The 25,955-nt window shown below is 40.9% G+C and overlaps 1 protein-coding gene across 7 annotated transcripts in view; it reads left to right on the forward strand.

Moving 5' to 3' along the window:
- Positions 1 to 25,955, forward strand: part of PATJ (PATJ crumbs cell polarity complex component) — a 157,752-nt gene that overhangs the window by 12,720 nt on the left and 119,077 nt on the right. For 6 of the 7 annotated variants that reach the window (XM_081867110.1, XM_081867108.1, XM_081867114.1 and 3 more), the window contains exons 11-17: positions 873 to 1,014; positions 2,371 to 2,511; positions 7,356 to 7,432; positions 9,204 to 9,260; positions 10,294 to 10,428; positions 11,878 to 12,045; positions 14,566 to 14,691. In XM_081867110.1, the coding sequence (XP_081723236.1) occupies positions 873 to 1,014; positions 2,371 to 2,511; positions 7,356 to 7,432; positions 9,204 to 9,260; positions 10,294 to 10,428; positions 11,878 to 12,045; positions 14,566 to 14,691 (846 nt within the window). The remainder of the gene's footprint in view (positions 1 to 872; positions 1,015 to 2,370; positions 2,512 to 7,355; positions 7,433 to 9,203; positions 9,261 to 10,293; positions 10,429 to 11,877; positions 12,046 to 14,565; positions 14,692 to 25,955) is intronic. The other variant, XM_081867113.1, reaches the window with a different exon arrangement.

Raw genomic sequence — 25,955 nt, forward strand, 5'->3', positions numbered from 1 at the left:
GCAAGTTCACTTCTGCAGAAAATGCAGTGTGTGTGATAGTATAGGATAATGACTTGGATCCTCACGTTCCTTCTGTGAAAGGAACAGAACTCATATTTATAGAAAGGTACCTTTTTTTGCCTCCCCCTTTCCACTGCTGTTTCCTGAAAGTCTAATCTGGGGGTTGAAGGACTCTGGAAAATGCTATAGAGTATGGTGTAGAGGAATGCAGATAGATGGGAAGCTAACAGATGTCAACTTCTCCCTTGCCTGTGTACAGTGGTACCTCAGGTTAAGTACTTAATTTGTTCCGGAGGTCCGTTCTTAACCTGAAACTGTTCTTAATCTGAAGCACCACTTTAGCTAATGGGGCCTCCTGCTGCCGCTGCGCGGCCGCAGCACAATTTCTGTTCTCATCCTGAAGCAAAGTTCTTAACCCGAGGTACTATTTCTGGGTTAGCAGAGTCTGTAACCTGAATCATATGTTACCTGAAGTGTATGTAACCTGAGATACCACTATACTTATATTTAAAAAATCCAGAACTCTTAGTTGCAAGGATCCCATATAATCTGAGAATGTGTTCACTCATGCACACAGTCTCGCAACTGACCAATTTGTGTTGTGTTCTATTATGTTGTGAACCGCCCTGTGATGAAGGGTGGTAAATAAATTTAATAAATAAACAAAAAAAATGCTTTTTCGTGTCTGGGTTGATAGGGAGCCCTGTTGAGCTTAAGTAATGTTATTTAATATGAGCAACCAGGCTCATCTTCGGATTTTAGAAATGCCCTGTAATTAGCCTTAATTGGTGTTATCATTCAAGCAACTTGCTTTCTGACATGGATTTCCATTTAGAAACCAATTTTATGTGTCATACATGTCTATGTATTAGGTTGATGGGATCAACATTCAGAATTATACCAACCAAGAGGTGGTGGAGGCATTGCGAAATACAGGCCCGATTGTACACCTGGCGTTGCTTCGAAAGAAATCGTTGTTTCCTGCTTTCTCTTCAGAAAAAGGCTTAGGCAGAGGTAAAGCTCTTCTTTAAGTATACCTAATGTTCTTCTAAGCCAATGCAAATCCCTTGGCATTTATTTCACTGAACACCTTGGCATTTTTGTACTGGTGGTATAGTCTTATTTACATGACTGGTCATTCCTGCAGAACCAGTTCATCCTGGTCATGTTCTTCCACTCTTCTGAGCACATTCTTAAAGGTTTTATGTGGGACTTCACTTGAGGGTAACCACGGTTACTACAGATTACAGCAGTAACTCAGATCATATTATGCCAGTTTATACACACACACAACTTTATTTTTTCATATAGAACGAACGAACAAACAAACAGAAACATCAATAACAATAATCCATTTTATATTGAGGTGTTAGACCTGTACTTGGAGGTGGTGATAGGCTGGATGTGGGCCAATAACCTGAAACTGAATCCTGAAAAGCAAGGGGTGTTCTGTGTCCCAAGTTCTTGTGTCCAGGAGGTGTGGAGGCAGCCTGCCTTCGAAGGAGCCAAGTTTGCAGCTTGGGAGATGCTCATGGATTCAACTCTGTCACTGGAGACCCAGGTGCCCTCAGGGGCTAGGAGTATTTAAAGCCCTAAACAACTCGGGGCCCTACAAACCTGAAAGTCTCATTCTCTACAGAGCCTCTCAGGTGCTAAGATTGGCTGTGTGGTGGGGCCCCCTTAGTATTTGCTCTGCCCTCAGAAGCTCAGGTGGTGGTGGTTCAGGAGAGAGTGTTCTATGTGGCAGAACTTGTTCCCCACAAAGTAGCTTTATTGTATAACTTCCGTCAAATGCTGAAGACACAACTCTTTACCTTGTCTTTTGACACTGGAAGTTTTTGGGTTTTTAGGAGCTACCTTCTTTTGTGATTGTAAGTTATTTTAAACCCTTTTAATAGTGTGTTTTAACATTGTAACTTGTTCTGGTACCTTGGAGTGAAGGGTAGGTAATAAACAACAAAAGCAACATACTCCAGTACTGAGAACATCATTGGTAATCTGTTAGTTTTGGGGCCTTTCAGAAATTAACACATAAACAACAGAGCTCTCAAAATGCTATAATGTGGTCCAACTAACTATATTTACTGTGCTAAATATAAGGTACTGATTACTGTGGAACCATTTATTTTCCTACAGCAATGTTATTTTTTTCTTTTCAATCATAAGCATTCCAATAATTTCTAATAATTTCTGGAATAAATAATTTCTAATAAATTCTACTCTTTTAAGAACTTCTTGGGGTGAACAAGCCCATTTCTTTACTATTTTGGTAGGTAGAGTAGAGAGAGCTTGCTATCTAAAAGGTTATATAAGTACACATCTTGCATACGATCCTTGGATTACACAATTGACTGGAAACTTTTGGAACAGTTGCAGTGCAGCCAAATATGCCAACCTTATCCTTGGCTGGTGTTGTGGAGACTGAGACTACCGTAGATAGTGATAACGAGGAACTTCTAAAGCAAAAAGACAACTCTGAAAACGAGAGGAAACAAAAACGACATGCAGTTGGTAAGTGATATATCTTTGGAGGAGACTTTTGCTACACTAACCTTCTGTTTGCCAACCATATCATATATGGTCTTTAAGTAGTACTAGGACAAATGACTGTCAATAGAGGGGGATATTGAGCAATTAATTTTAGTAGCAGCCTAATTTGGCCTAATAACAGCAGGATATTTTTTGTTGTTGCACATTAAAAACTGGGTCTATTGTTTTTGAAGCTTTGTATCTGTACAGGAGACACATTATGCTGCAGTTACAGAATTGCTGGAACCCTTGTTTTCTGCTGCAGCTGACAAGTTGTGATGACTTCGTCAGTTTTCACCATATTGGGGCATTCACAGGCTGATTGGAATGATTTTAAAAGAAAATAAGTGGTCTGTGGCATGCGATTCTACATCTGTAGGCTTGTCATTTCGTAAAATTTTATTTTATTACAGAAAGCTAAAAACCATTTAGGATACAGAAATGTAAAAGTGTTTTCACACTGGTAAATATATTCACTTACCTTTCGTGCTTGAGAGCTAAAAGCAGTCATTTCATTTCAAACATGGTTGATACTAAAACACTGTCTATAAAAGTTCACCCTGGAGCAGAATTTAATGGCCAAATTAAATTCCAGAAATAGGTACTTATATTGGAAATGCTGACAGGCACTTAATTATAATAGCACTAAACTAAAACGCCCCTAATTTAATGCCCTGTCTAAACTCTAGAAACGCCTTTCAAACTTAATGTAAAAAGTGTGTTTTATAAAATGTGTTTTTTCTCTAGGTCTGATTGTGCTAAGCTTTAATTCAAATTCCTGAATAGATTTAAACAGTGGTGTGCCCTAACAGCTACAATGATGTTGGTACAGTCAGTGAAATATAATTTAATATGATGTTTGCATGAAACCCTTTATTGGGTTCTAGCCGAGTACCTGAGCATCAGTATGATGCATTGGTTAGAATGATAGAATTGGAGATTGGGAGAGACCCCAAGGATCATCTAGTCCAACCCCCTGCAATGCAGGAATCCTGTCCACAGCTGTCCCTGGATGGGCTCGAACCACCAACGTTCTGGTTAACAGTCAGATGCACTGACCCATTGTGCCACAGACTGCACTTTGCCTCTGATCCTGTAGGTCTAAAATCCCTTTGAAGCCATCCAATTGGTGGCAATTACTACACCCTGTGGGATCAAATTTCAAAGTTTAAGTATGTGCTGTGTGAAGAAATACTTCAATTTGTCTGTCCTGAATCTTCCACCGTTCAGCTTCTCTGAATGACCCCAAGATCTGGTCCAGAAAAGTTATCTGACCCCATAGTGGACTGCACCATTATTTCAGAGCATCTGGTTGGGGAGTCTTGACAGGTGTTCCAATGGTTTAACTCCTGTCTGGCCATATTCAGAATGTAGTTGAAAGAGACACTAGTTCAACTCCATGTGCATTGACTTACGGGGTGTCATAAGGCTTGGTGTTACAGACAATGCTTTATTAAGAGCTACATGAAGCCACATAAGTGTAGATAGGAGTGCAATTTAAAGATGCTTACCTAGAGAGACTTTGCAACCGTATGTCTTCAGTTATATGTTTCCATATTTCAGAGCGTTGTGTACACAAAGCTTCAATGGCAGCTAGCTTACAATTCATTTAATAAAACTGCACACATGTTCTTCCAAAAGTTTACATAGGGCTGTGTAGGAAAGATAACACTGCCTTCAAAGGAACTTGCTTTCATAAAAATGAATCCCATGCAAGATTTTTGATACAGAATCTTGATATAGTTCAGTAAAAGAAATAATCTTAAGTTTCACTGTGGCCTTGCAGAGATCTTTTGTTTATTTATCTTGGACATTCAGGGTCATGCAAAAGGCACAATGGAGTCTTAGAAGCTCAGTGCATCTGAATAAATTCTTACCAGGTAGCAAAGGTAAAACTAGCCTGTGTCATTTGCGAGTCCTCCAAAATTACACTTTGCTCAAATGTTTGAAGGATTATCAGTGAAGATGAAATGCATGCAATCCAATCCCTATGTGTGTTTTTGCCTGGAAGTGAGTTCTGTGGGATTTACTTTCAAATACATGACTTCTACCTTGATATCTTAGGATGTCATTAAACACTATACACTGACATGCTGTGGTGGTTCTCTGTTTCTAATGAAAGCAAAACCCATTCTCTTAAGTTAAAGACTCAAGACAAGACTGGCTGATTTTCTGTTCAAACAGATCTTTCCTGCAGTAGTTCTATTTAATGTGACATTGTATGTTTTAAAAACATAAATAACAAAATAATGCATGTGGTTTTAGATGGAAAAGCATTAAAGTAAGTGCAGTATGCATTAGGATTACAGGAACATGGAGTGCTGCTCATATGTAATGTCCTGTTACTTGTCCCAAATGGTAACAAAATAAGCCATAAAATAAAATAGCTTGCGGTAAACTTAGCCTCCTGTTGGTGCCACTGTTACTTGAACTTTTCTGTCTGCCTGTGGGAGTTTTTGACTTCTGCAAGTTAAATATTACTTAGGGAAGCAACTTTTTATAAGTACGCTGAGCTTCTGGCTGGGGTTAAATGCAGGGCAGCCAGCCATTTTTATGTTGTCTAGCCATGTCAAATTGTCTTACATGGCTGTAATACCGCTCTGGTTGCATTAGTAAGAAAGCTGAAAAGATATAAATGTCAAGATAGCCAAGTTCCCATGGAAGGCTGGTTCAGAACTGAAGCTGAAGTTCACATGGCTCACTGGCCTGATTAAGCTAAGCAAGTCTTTTATAATAAGAACTCTAGGCCTGTCTAGTCCATCACCCTGTTCTCACTGTGGTCAGTCACAGTGGCGTAGCGTGGGGGGTGCAGGGGGGGCCGGCCGCAGCAGGCGCAACATCTGGGGGGGGGCGCTCGCGCTCGCAGCTCTCTGCCCCCTGCTAAAATCCATGGGTTAGGGGGCGCAAATTACTTGCCTTGCCCCGGGTGCTGACAACCCACGCTACGCCACTGGTCAGTCAGATTCCTATGACCAGCTTGCCAGCAGGACCTGAACCGAGCCCGGTCTCCCCTTTTAGGATTCTCCGCAACTGGTATTCAGAGGTACTTCCTCTTACAGTGGAGGTAGAACACATCAGTTGCTAGCCTCTTCCATGAATTTGTTCAGTCCTTTTTTTAAAGCCATCCAAGTTGCTGGTCATCACTCTTGTAGTAGCAAATTCTATACTTTTAACTATGTGCTGTGTGAAGAGGTTTTATTTTGTGTGCCCTGAATTTCACAGCATTCTGCTTCATTGGATGGCACAGCTTCTAGCTTTTTGGGAGAGGAAGAAAAATGTTTATCTGTCTATTTTCTCTGTACCATGCATAACCTTATGCACCTTCCCCATGTTCCCCTTATGTACCTTCCCCCTCCCGAAAGTCCCCTTTCCTCAAAATGGATTTGCTCCAACCTCTTGATAACACTGGGAAACAAATTTTTTGTAGCACTGATACCTGCAGTTGTTCTAACCTAATTTTGACGTGCTGATTTCATATCTGAAGTTGGTTTTGTTCTTGAAGAAGCCATGGTCTGATCTGAAAAATACAAATACAGTGGTGCCTCGCAAGACGAAATTAATCCGTTCCGCGAGTCTCTTCGTCTTGCAGTTTTTTCGTCTTGCGAAGCACGGCTATTAGCGGCTTAGCGGCTATTAACGGCTTAGTGGCTTTAAGAAAAAGGAAACAAACTCGCAAGAACTCGCAAGATGTTTCGTCTTGCGAAGCAAGCCCATAGGGAAATTCGTCTTGCAGAACGACTCAAAAAACGGAAAACTCTTTCGTCTTGCGCGTTTTTCGTCTTGCAAGGCATTCATCTTGCGAGGTACCACTGTATTTAGGTTACAAAACTATAAAAATAAAAATTAAGTTTGCAAAACAATAATTACCATGTGGTTAGGGTAGATCAACGTGTCAGTATCCACTTATCCCCAGTGTAAATATGACATATTGGCAAAAGTCGGAAGTTGAAAGATAACTGTAGCACATACATGAAAATCAATTTCAGATTTGAAATCAGCATTGAAAGAACATATAAGAATAGCTGAAAAATCTCATGCAACAGAAAATGAAAAAAAAAATTGTTCCCCAGTGTAATTCTTGTTGCTCTTTTCTGCACGTTTCCCATCAATGCAATATCCTTTTTGAGGTGAGGCAACCAGAACCGTATGTTGCTACATCTGCCAAATGTATAAAGTTCGTGAGTGCATTCTGTTGATGTAGTCCTTGATGAGGAGTTGTTGCAAGTGAATGATGGCCCAGTCAGCTTTTATAAATGTCAACTGGTCCTTCTAAGTTAATTGAACTGAACTTTGCAGCCAAGAATGATCAACTGATGCAGCGAAACAATGCAGCGCCCATGTCTCATTGACACAACAATTGCTGTCCTTACTTTTGAAGCAAAACAAACAGCATTGGATGATGCTTTGTTCTCCTGCAATGTTCTGCTCTACAGGGCAGAATTCTACAGTTTTCCTGGATGCAGGGTTAGCAGCGGCCAGCTTACTGGCTTACCAAAACTGCATGTCGCAGCTGCTTACACAGATTGGGGAGGGCCAAGACTGCAGGGACCTTGGCAGGAGCAGGAATGGCAGTGGAACCAATCCAGTGCTCCTGCTGCTATTTTTGCAGCTGCAAAGCTCCATGCTGCCTTCTCCCTCCCCCCCCCCCCGCATCAGTGCACAGCATTGGGAAGCTAGGAGTGCATTGCCCCCTCCCCACTGCTGTCCCAGGGTAACACTCTTCTTGTACATGGATGTAGGTATAGATATGTTGGTGCTTTATTAATGTGCAATGGGGGGGATGAATTTCTCAAGATCTGGTCTTAAATTTTAATTGTTGCATCTAGGGAAAGCTCCAGAATTGCCAGAAAACAAATTAAAATCCAAGTGGGAAAAACTGCTGGGACCTGACTTTGAAGTTACGGTATGCGTTTGTTTCTGTGTTTCTGTGATATATATTTAGTGTAAGTTTAATATTCTTTGCAAATTAATGAGAGTGATTATCTTCTGCATTTCTAGCTACAAGTTAAAAAAAGCAACCCCCCAAACACTCAAGGTTGTAAACAAAACACAACATTTAGAATGTTGAGTAAAATGTTATTACCAAAGACGTGAATGGTGTGAAATATACAAATAGAAGATGCAACAACAGCAATCAAAGTTCAAAGAGCGATACCAGAAGATGTTCACTAGTAAAGGGAAGGCTTTGTTTCAGTGATGTAGTCAAGGGGGGGGGGACTGTAGGAGAATGCACCTCTGGGAATATTTTTCACAGCAGGAGTGATGGCATTGTCTGCCAAAGTGCCAGGGAGTTTGATGGTGCCAGATGATCTTCCTTTAGAAGGGTGTTGCTGTCTTGGCACCACAATTTAAAAGGTCCAGGTCTTTTCTGCCACCACCCTTCCGTAATTCCCCCAATCGTGGCTGTCAGGCAGATTCGTACGTGTGGAGGCAATTCTTAAAATATTGCAGTCCAAGGCTATGTAGGGTTTTAAATGTCAAAAGCACTTCAAATTGAACTGAGATGCAAATTGATTGCCAGTGCAGGCGATAAAGAATTGGAGTTGTCTTAACCCCATCTGATCAATTCAAACTATTTCTTAGTGCTGCTAGCTAGTCACTAGATATTTCTCCTTTTATTTCAATGATCAACAAAGAGCTTTCTCTTCCAATAAATAATGCTCTATAGTTGATTGGACTTTTTGAAAGCAATTAAGGTGACCCCATGATATTCAGGTTTTGTCTGCCCTTTTTAAATATATATATGAAACTAGTCAATTATTTTCCTAACCCCATGACTGAAGTCAGACAGTAGTTTTACAGTGAGTTGTAAGTAGCTTTTTATAACTATACAAAATCTTATTTTACTTGATGAGGAAGTGGCATCATTAATTTAATTATCAGTATTATATCTGCCTTACAAATATTCCGGGCACTTTACAGATTATTAAAACAATGCACAATGTTAAAGTGCTGTTAATATCTAAATTTCTGAAGTAAAATAGTCTTGTCTGAAAATGAGCAGCAAGAGGTCCCAGCAGACATCGCTCTTCAGAGGCTGTTTCAGATTTTGGTGACACAGCTGAAAAGGCCCTGTCCCACCTGTGTTTCTGATGGGGGGGGTAGGGTCTGATGAGCAAAGTGTACAGTACAACGCACCGTGATATCTCTCATTTAATCTCCGCGCATATACGCTCTAATGCAATTTAATCTCTACGCAAGCAAGCTCTCAAGTAAAGGTGTGTGTGAATTCAGTTTCAACCACTGCTGGCAATGCATTGACATTCCAGAATTACTGCTGGTATGATTGTTTGTTTCAAGGTGGTTTAAAAGAAATTGTTATTATATCCTTATTTTACATGGGGTCCCTGGTCGTCCCTCATCCAAGGAGCTGACTAGATCCGCACCTGTTTCGTGTTAGCAGTGCTGCACCTTCAGATGTGCCCAAACCATTAAAAAGACCTGTAGGGTCATATTCTTATGTTTATAGGAGCAGCACAACTGTATTCATACACCACTGTCCTAGTAATATACATGTAGAATAATCAGCACTCTCTCTCCTCTCCACAAAGGGGCATTGCTATGATTTATCTATTTTACATCTGTTGTACACTTACTTTGTTTAGATCACTGACTTTGAAATAAATATAATGCTTTAATGAGTACCCATGGAATCTCTCCTTTTTAATCTTTAGGTTTCAACTGTGGACATGCCAATCACAGATGATGCTGAGCTACAGAAATATTCAAAGGTATTGAGTCGTCCCTTTTTCTATTTCTGTAACACGCTGGGAGTGTAAATAGATATAGGTGTGAACCACCCACTTAGAACTTACTATATTTGAAAGTTTGGGCAAATTCCGGGTTTGTATCTCTCTTTATGTGCTGGACGTGAATTTGTCCCAACAAGCTATTCTGTCCTTCCTTTTTCAAATGATAATCTGTGCAGAATTAAATATATTGGTTAGATGTCAAGTACTGTATTTAGCAGCTTTGCTCTTTGAAATGCTTTGTGCCGATGTCTTGGCTTATTGATTGCTAGGACAGGAGTTGTTGAAGAATCCAAGCCAGAAACATTTTTTTGTAAATCAAACCTTCACCTTGACTACCAACTGGGAGCAACACAGGCTGCAGTGTAGACTTTACTGTAAGAAGCTACACGAAGTTAGTATGCAATCTGCAAAAGGACAGACCAATGCCAACTCGCTTTGCTGGATTTCATTTGACCAACTACATCTCATCAGCCTAAATAAACATATAACTTTCTTGATCATCTGAGATTTTCAGGTGATGGGCATTGGCTTCTGCTTTTGGTTTTCTGCCACTTTGCCATCTTGTCCAAACCTGGAGCTGTGGGAAACATTTATTATGGTTATTTGAAACAAACCTCCTTTAGAAACCACAGTTGGATTGTTTGAATCTCACAATATTAACCACATTTTGTCGACTCCTCCTTCTGGCTGTATGGGAGGGGGAGAGGGGAAGGTCGAGCATGCAAACCCAGGTGGAGGCTCACATTTCACTGAACCATAGTTTAATGTGATGTCTGAATGCAGCCATTAGACATTAAGCAATAAAACTGCTGAAGCTATAGAGGTATAGTCTATGACCCTTGTTTTGAGATATTTAAGTTCTCCAAATCTATCAATTGACTTCTGTCATCTAGCATGCTCCCAAGAGGCCCTGTCCCTAGAGGTCCAAGTTGCTGGAAAAGCTGATAAAATACCATACATTTTGGTTTTTTAACAGCTGCTACTTACTCACACACTGCTTTGTTTTCAACAGCTCCTACCTATTCACACAATGAGACTGGGGGTGGAACTGGATACATTTGAAGGACATCATTATATATCTTCAATAGCTCCTGATGGTCCGATTGCCAAACTCGGTTTATTGCAGTTGGAGGATGAACTTCTAGAGGTAAAGTTTGTAGACAATACGTTGTATGTAGCCGTGATATTTAGTCATCTTCCAGTGTTTTACTAGTGTTCATGTGGATGAGACTCATCAGAGTACCTTTCTACATAGCTACGAAGAGTATTAACATAAATTAAAGCTATGAGGGGAGGGCAGGAAAGTGTGTGCTTAACTCTGGAAGTCTTAGGCCTTTGGGTTTTCTGTAGGAGATATAAGCAGTTCCTCCTTTAAATCATTTAATTCACTATGTCACAAACTCATGCCCATCAATGCAGTTTGTTTTTCCTTTTGCAACATTCATGATAGGAAATGCTGAGTGCCAAAGGTTTAAAGGACATTGGGGGGGTGGGGAGAAAAATATATTGACAATCAACCAAAACTGTAGTATGGAAGTAATAAAGCCTTGCTATGATTTAATTGTTAGTGAATTATTGTTATATAAGCCTGGATTCTGTCTATACATTACTTATCCAAATCCACAACTATGTCCAGAGCTTGTGAAACATTTCTTTCATCCCACTCCTCCAGTTTTGAGTTTTTTTTAAAAAATAAACTGGCCTCTTGGTTAAAATATACCCCCTGTTACCTAGAGCACATGTTAAAAATTAACCAGGTTATGCACTCCATTAAATAAAAGCTGTAATGGGCAGAAAAAGTAACAAACTCACAAAGAAAACAGCGCTGCCAAACCACTGATACAGCAATCGAGAGATAGGCCATTGGAATTAATAAGATATGCAAGAGAATACCCATTGACTGAATAGGAGTCAGTCCATAACTACCATTCCTCCTCTTTGCTGTCCTTCTCAAGACCATCGTTTTGTTTGGAAATTGGTCACTTAGCAATAAGGAAGCAAGAAAATGTGTAGAATGAATATGATTCAGAATTATGACATACAGAGAAGGGGCATTGCAATCCTATTCAGATGTGTTTCATCCTGTGAGGAAGGTGTATATGAGTCTTAATTTTGAAAAGAGGATTGGCTACAAATGTGATAATATATATAAAAATGTTTCAGACTGCTTTAAGAGATTTGCTTTGAACTGGTGTGCTGGAGCTGGAGGTGAGGCTCAGTCAGGGGTGTGAAACCTTTTTCAACCCAAGGATTTTATTCCTTTGGGTGAGTGGAGGAACACATGGCAGTGGTGGATGGGGCCTGAGGTCTATCCCTGGATAAAAGCAACTGATTACTTACTCCTTTCATGAGTGCAAACACACACACACACACACACACACACACACACAGAATAAGAAGAATAAAATTAAACCATAATGCATCACAGCCTGGAAGGACCAAAAGGGCAAAGATACAACTCAAAAGGGATAATAAGTATTAATTCATACACATATTCCCTTTACAAATATTTATTAAAAAAAAATAAAAGTATGATTTAGGGTGGAACCAGATCGCTTGTCTTCAAGTCCATGTACGTTCTCATTTCTTGTCATAGGTAAATGGTGTTCAGCTCTATGGAAAATCCCGCCGTGAGGCAGTTTCTTTTCTTAAGGAAGTGCCTCCTCCATTTACCCTGGTTAGTTGCCGGCGCCTGTTTGATGATGGGACAGAATCCTTTGTGGACGAGCCCACAGCCATTATTGCTTGCTCTCCAGAACCAAAGGTAAAGCAATAACATTTTGAAACATGAAAAAAAAGGTGAAGGGGGTGCCAACAGATGTACCTTGACTTTCCAGATGTACCTTGAGATAATGGGTTGGATCCAGATGTGGCCCCATTGTATTCAGTGGGATTTAAATTAGTCATGAATGTACGTTCTAGTAACTCTCCTCTCTGCTGCTTCTGATTGATTGCAAGAAGTTCCTGCAGCCAATTGGAAGCCACACTTTGGTTTTTGAACCATTTTGGAAGTCGAACAGACTCCCGGAACAGGTTAAGTTTGACAACCAAGGTATGACTGTATAGAAGTGTTCGCAAGAGAGGACAGGGATTGACAAATCAATAGTAGGAATGGAAGAAAGATGATGTGGGAGAGAAAGGAAATAGAGGTATTGTTGAAGCACTATAATCTCATCAAGGAGAATAGTAGGTCTACCAAAACAGTCTAGACTTGAGATAGTGGTTGAAGGGTTCTAGATTTCCCCTCTTAATCCATTCTATTCTGGTTTTCAAACTCTTGTGACTTCCCTTTCCTGCAAAAGCCCTGTTAATTGTAGTGTTTTGTAAGCAGAAGGGAAACCAAACACTGGTGTCAGGATCCAAAGTGTAAATGACTGGTGATTTTTTAAAGTTCCATTTAGGTGACAGTGGCAGCCCCACCCAAAAAGTGAGAAGACCCTTTAGAAGAGCATTTCAGGAAGCCCAGGAGCTACTACTAGAAGAGAGAGCAAGCAGAGAAGCATTTTGCCACTTCCACACAGGCTTTGCTGGATCACAGCCTGCAATTCCAAACATTCCACCAGGGGAGTCATATATCTTCTGTGCATAGTGCAGAAAACGATGGTCACAGCCTCTCTTCTTTTTTGCCTTTTCTCGGTGAACAATGAATCTGATCAGAATCTGAAATTCAGGCTTCACTGCCTTGAATTTTATGAAGCTGAGTGTGTGCTTTTGAACCAAAGCTACAACAGTACTTTAACAAATGCATCTTCCCTGAGAGATATTTCATGTTTGTGACTTTACTACTTTCACTGTAATTGGAAACTCCTAGTGGCTTTATCTAGGCAGGTAGCTGGAAACATCATTGTACTAATGATACAAGGTATGTAAATCAATGGGCCGACATGCTGACGGTGTACATCCCATTCATCATTCTTCAGTTTAATAAGGGAGCAAAAGCTTTGAATTATACCTAGTCTCAGCTTCCCCATTAGCTGATTACTTCCATCTTGTGAACAAAGGACCTGATGCAAACTGGAAGAATACAGTTTGAGTTTAAATTTTTTTCCAGAAGTACAGACCTTGTCTTTCAATGTAATAAAGTAAACTTTTGCTTCTGGCTCCATGGCTGCATAATGATGTATCTTCTTGATGTACCAGTGTCCTGCTTTGGATAGCTTAGTGATTAAGTTAAATGTTCCATTTAACTGGCAGTGCAGTGCCAATATACTTCTACGAGTTTATCAGTGGCCACTCAGATCTTTTAAAACAATGGTTTTACACTGATATCAGGGCATTGTATAAATCCATTTGTCTCTGAGTAATACCACAGAATATGCTTTCTGAATCTTACCTTGTTCTTATTATGTGAACATCCCTGAGATGCTGTGATGAAGGGCAGTGTATAAATTTAATTAATAATAATAATTGTGTTACATCTAAGTCAGGGATTGTAGTTTGTTTCGGTTCTAATAAATCACAGATAATGAGCTAAGAACAAACCTTGGCTACAGATCGCAGTTTATCTGGAGCAAAGCCAAAAACGATCCCTGGCTCAAATGTAGCACTAAGCTAGGGATTGTGGTTTATTTCTTTGCAGTATAAGTGGGGAGGAGCAAAACAGGCACAATTAATTCATGCATGGTTACTGTCATGCTTTTTGGCTTACTAAGCCTCCTTGGTGAGGTCTTCCTTTTTTGACCCTATACATGTTAAGTCTACCTTCACGTATAGGACCTCTTTCAGATTTTCAGTATAAGGAGTCATAACATTGCCTTTCAGAGTCTCCAGCTAGAAGTGCCCTTGTTTTTCCACTGAAAGCCTTGTGGGATCATGTGACTGAATATTTCATGGCCTTGTTCCTTTGTGCTTTTGCCCCTACTATTTAAAACTATGAATTCTGGATCGTTCAAAGCACTTTACGGATAGTAATCCTTGCAACAATCCTATAGAGCAGTCCATCACCATTACCCCCATATGGAAGATGGCATGCAAGATACAGTGGCCACTTACAGGGTTCCTGGCAAAGTTAAGTGTTGACCCAGGAGCCTCCAAGATCACACGCCATACTCTTAGCTACGTTTGCATACCAGGCTTATTTTATTTTTTGCTTTCCTCTCTGTGCCCTTTTACTTTTAAGCATCTAATGCGACCATTGAAGGTTAGCGACCTTAGCTTAAGTGAACTGAGCCAATATCTAGTTTCACAGAATGATTTAAATTCTAGTCCAGGCACCCTCTTCAGCTTGCATATGATGGATAAATTTATCAACAGGAGGAAAAAAGCTTGATATCTTATTTCTCAGGTGAAACCAGGGGAGGAAGAAGAAGAGGAAGAGGTGGAGCTAGAACTTTGGTCTTCCGAAGTCAATGTCATTGAACTTGTAAAAGACACTAAGATGGGCTTAGGATTCAGCATTTTGGACTACCAGGTATGCTGTGCATCCGTGATGATTAATTGCCTTCAATCCTTATTGCATTTACGGTTGTGCCTTAGTATTTAGTTTTGTTGACATGATCTTTGCATCTTAGCAAAGAGCTGAGTTGGTTCTTTTGCAGTTTTTGTTTTTAGTCTCAAAAACTTTCTGTGTAGATACATGAGCTGTTTTTAAATAGCTAATAAAAACTATTATCCATTGTTATGGATTGGTGTAGTGAAATAATAATAGGAAGAAGCAGAAGAAGCAGAAGAAGAAGCCATGATTTAATGAACAAAATAATAATCTCTAAGATGCATGCTTTGGCTTCTATCTCTAGTTCAGAAGTGTGCAGTATGTGCTTCCAGGTCTGCCTCTTGCCTACTTCCTAATCTTACATGGTCCACAACATTCCCTCCCACTGATCAGCTGAGCTGAGCACTGGGGAAAAATGGGTGATGCTCCAAATGAACATCAACTTTTCTCTGCAGTCCTGCTTCCTTTTCTCCTCCCTCTCTCAGTTGTTCCCTTCCACTGTTAATGAGTCTGACTGGATTACTTCATACAATTTATAGCTCAATCTGAAAAATTGCTTTATTCACAATTAAAAGACTGGGATGTCTTTATCTAAGTAGTTTTTCCCCCAGTATTGTTTAGGGACATCAGGCCTCAGAAAGAACCCCTTACTTGAAACTTTGGAGAGCTGTTGCAAATCATGATATACAGTATATCACTGGGCTAGACAGGCCAATGGCTTGACTCAGTGCAAGGTAACTTTGTATGGTCATTGCAAAGCAGGGTATTATATTAGCTTCAAAAATTGCTATTATTGCTGCTGTATGAGTACTATTACATAGTTCAATAGCAAACTCAAAAGTTTTGAACTGGATTATTTATTTCTTGTTCCAAGGAATATTGTGTTAATTTTTTTATGGAAAGAATAACAAGCCAACGGAAAGCTTTGTGTTATTTAGTAGAAAATAGTGAGGACAATAATAGAATTTCAGAACTGGAAATGGTGACATCAAGTTTGAACATCATAGCGAAACAGTCCCCCTTTTAGAAATCTGTAACAAAGAATAATTACAGAAAGCTTGTGCACAATCTCCATAAAAGCTCAATTTTGTCAGCGTAAAATGAAAGTTGTTGCATTTTGAAAATAGTTGAAACTAAAATTTGTCTGAGCAAAGTTTACCAGGAATAGAAAATAGTGTACGCTGCTGATGTCATCAATATGATATTTTTAAAGGCTCCAACTAAGGAATGTAGTTAACTGTTTGCCGTAACACACTGTGTATATGAGTGCTGTCTAAATGCTTTTGTTTAATAAGACAAATATGTCAAAGGATATAGAAATCTATAATACTTTTACAAAATAAGACACAAACTGGGGACGGATTCAAGACAAATACTTGAGACGTGCTTGTGAAAAAATTTTTCCCCTTGACATATTTTATGTTTCAGAGGGGGTCCCAAATGTTTACAGTATATCTACCTACTATCCTTTGCAGAAGACAATAATATGCAGACTTGCTTTTATATTTTTGTATGATCAGAATTGATGGAGGCTTTAATAACAGTTTTTATTTACTTACCGATGCAAATACATTGGCAAGGAATAGGATGCAGCTAAATTTGAATTATTTGAAATGGGCTGTAAGCCATTTAATTTTAGATCTTCCATCATTTTAAGATATTGGTTTATAAAGTGCAGTGTGTCCTTGCTGAGCTACTAAGCTTTTTATGGTGCATATCTATTAATGAGGTATATTCAGTCACAGTAACTCTTTTGATAGGCCATGGGGGAGGGGGGCAAATTAATATATGCAACTAGAATTGGCCCTTCTATAATAGACTGGAGTGACCCGTGGAAAACTAAATTATTGCCTTAGCCCAGGAATGGCTAACCTGTGGCCCTGTAGTTGTTGTTGGACTATAACTCCCATCATCACTCACAACTAGCTATGGTTGCTGGGACTGATGGGAGCTGAGAGTCCAACATTTTGAAGGATCATATGTTTTCCATCTCTGACCTAGCCCATGCTTACCAGACCTCTGTAGTATTTTGCACTTGCTTCTCCACTTCCATCAATCTGTAAGCCAGCCTTCACCAACACAATGTTCTGGACTATAAAACAGGGGCTGATGGGAGTTGTAGTCCAAAGCATTGAGAGGGCATCTAATAGGCAAAGGCTCTCTAAGCACTAACCTACCCTATGATGCCACCTTGGGTGTATATATTGGATAATGCACATAATAGCTTACAGGCACTGCTTTTCTCTCTTCTATTCAGCCATATTCTTACAAATGCTTTTTAATGTATTTTTTATTAACCTCTTCTCTTTCTTCCTCCCCCCGGTCTGTAACCAAGGTTGCTTCCACACAAGGGCCCTTTGGCGCTGCTGAGGCACTGCCGTTTTTGCAATCAGATGGAAGTCTTGGTAGCAGTAGACCATAGATGCATCTTGGAAATTGGAATGATTGGAGGGTAGGGATTTTCCTGAGTCTTTTCCAGCTTCCAGGGACTATTGGAGGAGATGCTATATGAATGCAGTCACAGTGATTCTCATGACTGCATAGCTTGTGAGGAGTGGAACATGGCTAATGGCTAATCAGTGAAAACAAAATGAAACTACTGGGTGGAAATTATTCAATGTTAGACACTATTCCTGGTGTATCCTTGCAACCATATCCTTGCTGTAGATGTTTATGTTACCTCCAGATTAGATGTTGTAATTGCTCTATGTGGAGCCACATTTGAAATTCAGCAGCATGGCTTTTGACTGGTATTAACTGCTATAAGGGGACGCAGGTGGCACTGTGGGTAAAAGCCTCAGCGCCTAGGACTTGCCGATCGAAAGGTCGGCGGTTCGAATCCCCGCAGCGGGGTGCGCTCCCGTCGCTCGGTCCCAGCGCCTGCCATCCTAGTAGTTTGAAAGCACCCCCGGGTGCAAGTAGATAAATAGGGACTGCTTACTAGCGGGAAGGTAAACGGCGTTCCGTGTGCTGCGCTGGCTCGCCAGATGCAGCTTGTCACGCTGGCCACGTGACCCGGAAGTGTCTGCGGACAGCGCTGGCTCCCAGCCTCTAGAGTGAGATGAGCGCACAACCCTAGAGTCTGTCAAGACTGGCCCGTATGGGCAGGGGTACCTTTACCTTTTTAACTGCTATAAGTGTGTTTAATGTTACAAGCTACTCAGCTGATTACTAGTCTCAATTCAAGATGGCAGTTAGCTACATAAAGTTCTGAGCATCCAGGTTTGGGATAATTCAGGGAGCAGCTCTGTTATAAATAGCCAATGTTTTCAAGAGGGTACTAACGGATACACAGTGCTGGCACCTCTTTTTTGTTGTTGTTAAAAAGTGTGACACTTCCTGTAACAACTTCATTGTTAGTACCAACACCTATTTTTCTATTAAAAAAGCAATCTTTGACCACCCAATGAGATCCTATGATAGATGTATTTGCCTTCAGATACCAGATTGATATCTGCTAGGAGCAGGGCTGCCCACACAATTTCAACTTGTTTTCCACGCAAGCTAACTCTATTGCAACATTTAGATATTGAGTTGATGTTGCTGATTGATTAGGAATTTGAAGTCTGAAGGGCTAGAAAGTATTATATTCTGCTTCTGTTTTCAGCAGCGCTTGTATTTTTGGTGGTTTTAGTATTGCTATGGTTGTTTAATAGAAAAACATGGCGAAACATAAAATGTTTAATTTATTTATGTTACACTGTAGCCGTTGGCCCTTTGGGCACTCCTTGTAAGCTGTAACTTGGCTGGCTCCTTCTGACTTTTCTGCACAACTGCAGACATGCACTCAGCCAAAGACTGTTTTATCTGTACACTGTGATGTTTGTGTGGACTGGGCGATCATATCAGACAAAGTTAGACAGAAGAAATGGTGGCTACAGAGAAACTGCCCAAATGGAAAGGGTGGACCATATGTTTTGCCTCTAAAGCTTACTGGAAAAAATATCTGCTCTTTCCAGCAGCATTTGCAATATATCATTATATATTAAAGTGAGTAAATGGCATCCGTTGTGACATTTGTATGGCCGATAACTTAATTTAAAAGTTTTATACTGTGTGAGATAATTAATGAGCTCTAATATCTCTTTGCTGTAATTACATAATAAATCACACACAGTAAAACTCACTTTTGCAAAGCAGGACAGAGGTTTATTACTGGGAGAACAAAGGCCATATCTGAGGCTTTCTGTATTTCTGGAATTCTTAGCCGTTCCTCACTCGTCTGCCTTTTCCAGTATTCTGCTCTTAACTGTGAGCAATACCAGATGAGCTTTTGGAAGGCGAAGGGAATCCCAAAATGGGTGGTTTGGGAATAATTTGCCTGTAGGCTTTAGTTTTATAGGGATGTCAGAAAGAATCTGCAGTTGTTTTTTCCCCATTCTGCATAAACATTTGAAACGTTCTTGTAGTTTAGGGTGTAATTTTAGTTGCTGGACAGTTGGCTGTCCAGCATGTTATGTGCACGACCTCCAAAGCTTCACACAGGGGAAAATGAGGACTTGCCTGCAATGTGCCTATTCCTGTGGCAAGGATTGTTTTACGGAAGGCTCTTTGCTCTCCGGCATTATTCATTGGCTTAGCAAATTTATTGGGGTGGGGATAAAGTCAAGAGCACGATAGTGGTTCTTTTGGCAAAAGAAATAATGGTAAATGTAGGATACTATCAATTCAAAATACAGTGGTACCTCTGGTTACGTACTTAATTCATTCTGGAGGTCTGTTCTGAACCTGAAACCGTTCTTAACCTGAGGTACCACTTTAGCTAATGGGGCCTCCCGCTGCCGCTGCATGATTTCTGTTCTCATCCTGAGGTAAAGTTCTTAACCCGAGGTAGAAGAAGAAGATTTGATATCCCGCCTTTCACTCCCTTTAAGGAGTCTCAAAGCGGCTAACATTCTCCTTTCCCTTCCTCCCCCACAACAAACACTCTGTGAGGTGAGTGGGGCTGAGAGACTTCAGAGAAGTGTGACTGGCCCAAGGTCACCCAGCAGCTGCATGTGGAGGAGCGGAGACGCGAACCTGGTTCCCCAGATTACGAGACTACCGCTCTTAACCACTACACCACACTGGAAGGTACTACTTCCGGGTTAGCGGAGTCTGTAATCCGAAGTGTTTGTAACCCGAGGCACCGCTGTCTACCTTGGCATCAGCAGTGTGTGAAGTGGCAGGCTACGTACTGCATGATACCTTAGGGTTTCATGCTTGTGCCGTTAGTGACATGTGCACCCAGCTAGGGATGCAACCAGCTACCCACTCAAAGGGTTTCACTTCTAGAGATAAGGATGCTACCATTTCATACTGTGTTTTAAAAATAAAAAATAAACAAAACATTCTCCCTTAAGGGAGAATGATGTACCAGGAGCAGGGATTAAAAAACAGAGGATATTCCTGATAAATAAGGGGTGGTTGGAGGAGATGTGTATGTGCTCTCCTTTGTATTGGATCATTTTTTTCAGAGAACTCCCTTTCTATATCAGTACTCTGGGTCCTTCATGACTTTTATACACCTAGGAGGAAAGAAGGTTGCTTTGGCATAATTCTGGATTCATCGCTGTCATGGAGGCATGGGTGATCTCCATGCTATGGAATGTTTTCTACCTGCTTAGGCTGTTGACCCAACTCTGCCTCTGTGTGGGTGAAAATACCTTGCCGGAGACTGGCAGGGCCCCGATGAATGTGTGGCAAAGACGGGGGTGGTGGTGGAGGCTGACCCAGGAGAAGGGACCAATGATTTATGAGGTTTGGTGCCACCTGTGAGGCAGGAGCCAGGGTGGGAGGAAAAGGAAATGCCCAAGCAGTATGAGGGAGGGAAGGGGGTGCAGGACCTGTCAGAAGCAGTGGTATGCGGTCAGTGGACTAGGAGGACCAGACCGGTCCCCAAAATGTTCCCCTGGCACATCCTTCCAAAAGCCTGGGAAGCTTCTGCCCTGCTTAGGGAGGGAGCTGCAATGGTTTTGGAAAAATGACCTTGCAGGCTAAATTTGAGCCCATTCTGTGCCTAATTAGGCCTGTAGCCCTATGCCTGGATTGTAGTATTTTCAATGAGAACAGTTTTAACATCTTAGAGCTTGTGATTTGCTTTTAGCTTATGGTTTCTTCACTGTTTATTTATGTTGACTGATGTATTTCAAAAGTTTTATGTTGTTTCTTTGGCATGTTTTTGTCTATATAACATAAATTGCTTTGGAGGCATTATTTGTGTTAGGTGACCTATAAATTTTAATTTAATCTACTGAACCAATAGGCCAGTTGATAACTCAGGATTTTTGTGGTGTTGCAAGATGCAGCACAAACCTACATCTGCTGGTTCCCCCATGCCTGGTAATTAAATGTGGGATGGTGTTAAATCTAATATTCTGGCCAAATTCTAGGTTGAGTAATATTCTCTGGCTCCCTTATTTTTTCTCTCCACCATTCTGTTTGGATGAGTAGCTCACCTCCTAACTAACTTTTATGTAGTGTTGCTGGCGAATTCATAGATGACTTCATTTTACTTGATCTGTAGACTTAAAGTTATTTTTCATATGAAGTTCATAAAGGGCTTTGGACAGAAGGTGCTGTAGAAATGGATGCTATTTGCCAACAGTATGCAAGTGTTTTGCTTATTAGTAATCTTGGTAAAAATCAATTATTTACCATACATTCCACAAAATGGAGTCTATGAAAGAAAACAAGTCTCTAATGAACAAACCTCAAAAATTAGAAGTTTGGAAATCAGATATGATCCAGACTGGAGTTTCAATCTCTGGTCAAGAATAAGATTATAGAACTGGAAAGATAAATGAGCTTTTTTATAAATATACTTTGACCGCACAAATGTGATATGTAGTGCTCTTACTGTGTGTATGGTTTGGCAAGTTTTCACTTAGTTTCCAGCCTAAAATTCTAACGATTTTCCCTAGTCTACAATTTTAACAGCTTCACATTTGTTTTTATTCAATTTCTGTCCGATCAGATATGTTAAAGGCACTATCCTTAATGTATGGAAAACTAAGCTCTGTGGAAAATGCATTTAGCTGTAGGATTAATGGTAAAGCCAGGTATATTATCAAATCATTCAACATAATACAACACCAATCAATAATACTTGAAACATTGCTGGGCTTGTTTCTATCACTAAACTAAAGATGGTGGGGATTGAACCTGGAACTTTTCTGCATGCAAAATTATTAATAGGCTGATTTATGTTTCTTAATGCTCTTTGGTAAGATCCTCTATTGCTTGCTCTGCCCAAGTTCCAGCTTTAAATCTTTTTGTTAACCACACAGTTCTCTAACATCTTTGCCCTTATGTAATTGGGACGTGGGTGGCACTGTGGTTTAAACCACTGCACCGCTTGGGCTTGCCAGTCGGAAGGTCGGTAGTTCGAATCCCTGCGACGGGGTGAGCTCCCGTTGCCCAGACCCAGCTCCTGCCAACCTAGCAGTTCGAAAGCACGCAGTGCAAGTAAATAAATAGGTACTGCTCCTGTGGGAAGGTAAACAGCGTTTCCTTGCACTGCCTTGGCTTTGCCAGATGCGGCTTAGTCATGCTGGCCACATGACCTGGAAAAACTGTCAGCGGAAGTGGACAAACGCCAGCTCCCTCGGCCTGTAAAGCAAGATGAGCACCACAACCCCAGAGTTGTTCACGACTGGACTTAACTGTCACGGGTACCTTTACCTTTACCTAATTAAAGAAGGCTGATCACCGAAGAATTGATGCTTTTGAATTATGGTGCTGGAGGAGACTCTTGAGAGTCCCATGGACTGCAAGAAGATCAAACCTATCCATTCTTAAGGAAATCAGTCCTGAGTGCTCACTGGAAGGACAGATCGTGAAGCTGAGGCTCCAATACTCTGGCCACCTCATGAGAAGAGAAGACTCCCTGGAAAAGACCCTGATGTTGGGAAAGATTGAGGGCACAAGGAGAAGGGAAAGACAGAGGACAAGATGGTTGGACAGTGTTTTCAAAGCTACCAACATGAACTTGACCAAACTGTGGGAGGAAGTGGAAAACAGGAGTGCCTGGTGTGCTCTGGTCCATGGGGTCACGAAGAGTCGGACACGACTAAACAACAACAACATCAACAATTAGCATAAGGAGCAGAGGTGCCATTAAAGCATGGAAGCCAGTCTCGTTCACACCATACATTTAAAACCACCATTTTAACAGTCATGGCTTCCCCCAAAGAATCCTGGGAATTCTAATTAGTTAAGGGTCCTGGCTTCACAATCCCCAGCACCCGTAACAAGGTACAATTCCCAGGTTTCTCCAGGACTTTTAAAGTTGTGTAATAGAGCTTTAAAAGTATGGTGTTAACCTTCATCCTTTTTCAGCGGTTGATTTGTTGCTTCCATTTTTTTTTTTTTATCTGCTCACTGTTTGTGGGGCAAATTCAAAGTCATTCTGTCCTGTCTATTTGCCGGCCCCAGAGTTTTAATTCCAGTTGTGGATATTTTTAGTACATTATTATTATTATTTTGGAGAGTAGTATTTTGGAGAGGCAGTGGCAGAGGTCATTTAAAGGATGTTAAGAGGGTGTTCCCCACTTATGCGCATCATGCACCGGAACGTAACACCCACATAAGTGGGGAGTTGCTTATACATGCTTACGTAAGAGTAAGGCCCAATGAATTCAATTGAACATACTTCTGAATAGTCCTGCAGAGAATTGCTCTGTATAGCCCATCAATACCTCACTTTCTCAGGTTGAAAAGAAAACCAGGTTCCCACTTCTATACAACAATTAAAGTTGCAGAAGCTGCCTGCCTAGTTTTGCATCTGACCACTCTCTGTGTCATACGTTTGCTCAGTTCATGCTTTCACTTGCCCCCCTCCCTTTCTAAGACTGCAGACTCTATGCATCTTTACATGGAAATAAGCCCCAGTGAGCTTGGTGGGATTTCTCCCCCAACAGATAGATATATATAAGACAGGGTTGGGGAACCATTTCGGCTCCTTGGGTCAGATCCTTACCAGCATCTGACTTGCACACCAAATCTGACATGTGGCAAGGCTCCCCACCTGTCAGTCATGTGACATCATTGTAATGAAACATAACTGACAGGCGGTTTTGCTCTGATCTTAAAAGGGAAGTGGGAGGCGGCTTGCAAATCTCATGTCAATCTTAAAGACTGATGGATATCACTTTGATTTGCTGGTGTTCCATGCAGCTACTGCTTGCTATATATAAACACACACACGTAAGTAAGCTCTGCAGAATAAGTTATGGCAATAATCCAACATTATCATGAACTTGCCACTACTTAATACTTCGCTTGTGTTGTGCTTGGGACTATTGGTAACATGAACAGCAGTTTTAAACCACACATTTTTTGGTGAAAACCAAATACATTGGTCCTCTGAATGAACGAATTTGGGGATTTCATTTGGCAAATGTACATGGTTGACAATCTCTCCCATAGCAAACCAGTCCAAATGATTACCAGATTAAAATAGCATTTGAACATGTGCCACAGGAACACCAATAATTCTATTGTTGCTGCTTTGACACCAGTTAAATATGATTTCCGAAAGCATCTGTAGTGGGCCAAGTGGGATTGCCAATCTTGGCAAGGATTAGGCTCCTGTTCCTAAGGAGTTGCTTTAAAGTACAGCGTGTCTCCTTTACTTTAGTATATATACTTCTTTCAGTTAGAAGGCCTTGGGTTTGAGAGAGGGTGGATGAAGAAAATTTGAAAAGGTTATTTCAACCCCACAAATCGAAACTGGATTTTAGGCCACCAAGTTAAAAAGGAAAGAAAAAATGTTAGGACTAGGCAACGATTTTTGCCACTCCTCCCTGCAGTTATTTTTCTTCTTCTTTGTGTAGTTTCTTTCTCTGGATCTTTACTGACATTTTCTACAACAGAAGTCTTGATTAATGCCAGATGTATAGCAAGCGTATGAAATTCATTGCTGTACTCGCCACTGCAGATCAATAAATACCCATGTTTTATTTTCCAAATGCTGCCTTCCACTACTCCTAAAACACCCTTCAGTTTAACAACTTGAATACATTTATGCAATTTAGGGTTGTATCACTGTCATGGTGGTAAATCAGCACTTTTATATTCTTATCTAGAGGGGTTTGCTTCTGTTCACCTTGTGGGTTTTGGGGTCTGCCTTTCTCTCTCTCTCTCTCTCTCTCCTCTCTCTCTCTCTCATTCCAAACTTTTGGAGAAGAGTAGGCTTGGTTGGAATTCACTGTAATTTGTATTTCAGATCTGTTGTCTTCAGTGTGAGGGCTTCTTGTCTGCTTGTTTGTTTTCCTGATAGGCAGCAGGATAGACGTTTTTGTAGATCTGTGTCAGATTGAAACTGTTCCTACAAAGTCATTTTCCATAAAACAATCTTTCAGTAAGAGTGGTCAAGAGACGTACTACTTCAGGATAGACCTTGCCCTGGTTTATTCCATGTAACTTGCTTTTGGAGATGCAACAGCAAAAACAAAGTTGGCCAATGAGGGAATTAAGGATGCAGCTTACTGGCTGGACCCAGTTTCCCTGCCCCAGATATATATGATATATTCAGATATATCCTCCTCCAAGGCCTCTATATGGTTACTGCACAGAGTCTTATACTCATGCTCGTCAACTGTCCTGCTTTGAGTGGGACATCCTGGAATTTCAGGAGCCATTCTGGCTTCTGATTATCTACTGAGATGTTTGTTTTGGCTTCCGCAAGGGCGCAGCCCCAAAATACACCTGTTGGGGGGGGCTGTGAGCCCTGAAAGATGTGTGTCCCTATTTCCCTATGTGGCATGTTAGAGGGCATGCTACCTTGAGAGGGGCTATGCACTGACGATCATTGCACATATCTCATGGAACACCATTGGAGGATCAGTGTGCTATTTTTTAATTGTATTTTATTTGGTCTGCCTTCATGCAGTTAACTCTGCATGTAAGCCGGAGCTGCTGGAATTCACTGTACACAGCAGCTACCACAGAAGTCTTTATGCAAACCAGTCCTTACTTTGGGTAATTTTGATGGGTTGTATTCAGTGTAGCACTAAGCAAACTGTTTTGTCACTGCAAGTATTTCTCCTTGCACATTCTTCCCCCCTCCCTACAACATACTGTATTCCCTAAATCTGTTCTGGGGTTTCCCCCAAGCCTCTGGAGCAGATTTGGGAATTGCATGGGGTGCGTGCAGGGGGAGGAAATTCCATTGCACTAGTGCTAATCCTTGCGCAAGAGCAACAATTTAATTGAATATCACCCAGAGACTTCAGGTGGCTTTGTTTGTACAGTGGTACCTC

This window comes from Podarcis erhardii (assembly GCF_964252035.2).
Source record: "Podarcis erhardii genome assembly, chromosome: 6".
Lineage (NCBI taxonomy): Eukaryota > Metazoa > Chordata > Lepidosauria > Squamata > Lacertidae > Podarcis > Podarcis erhardii.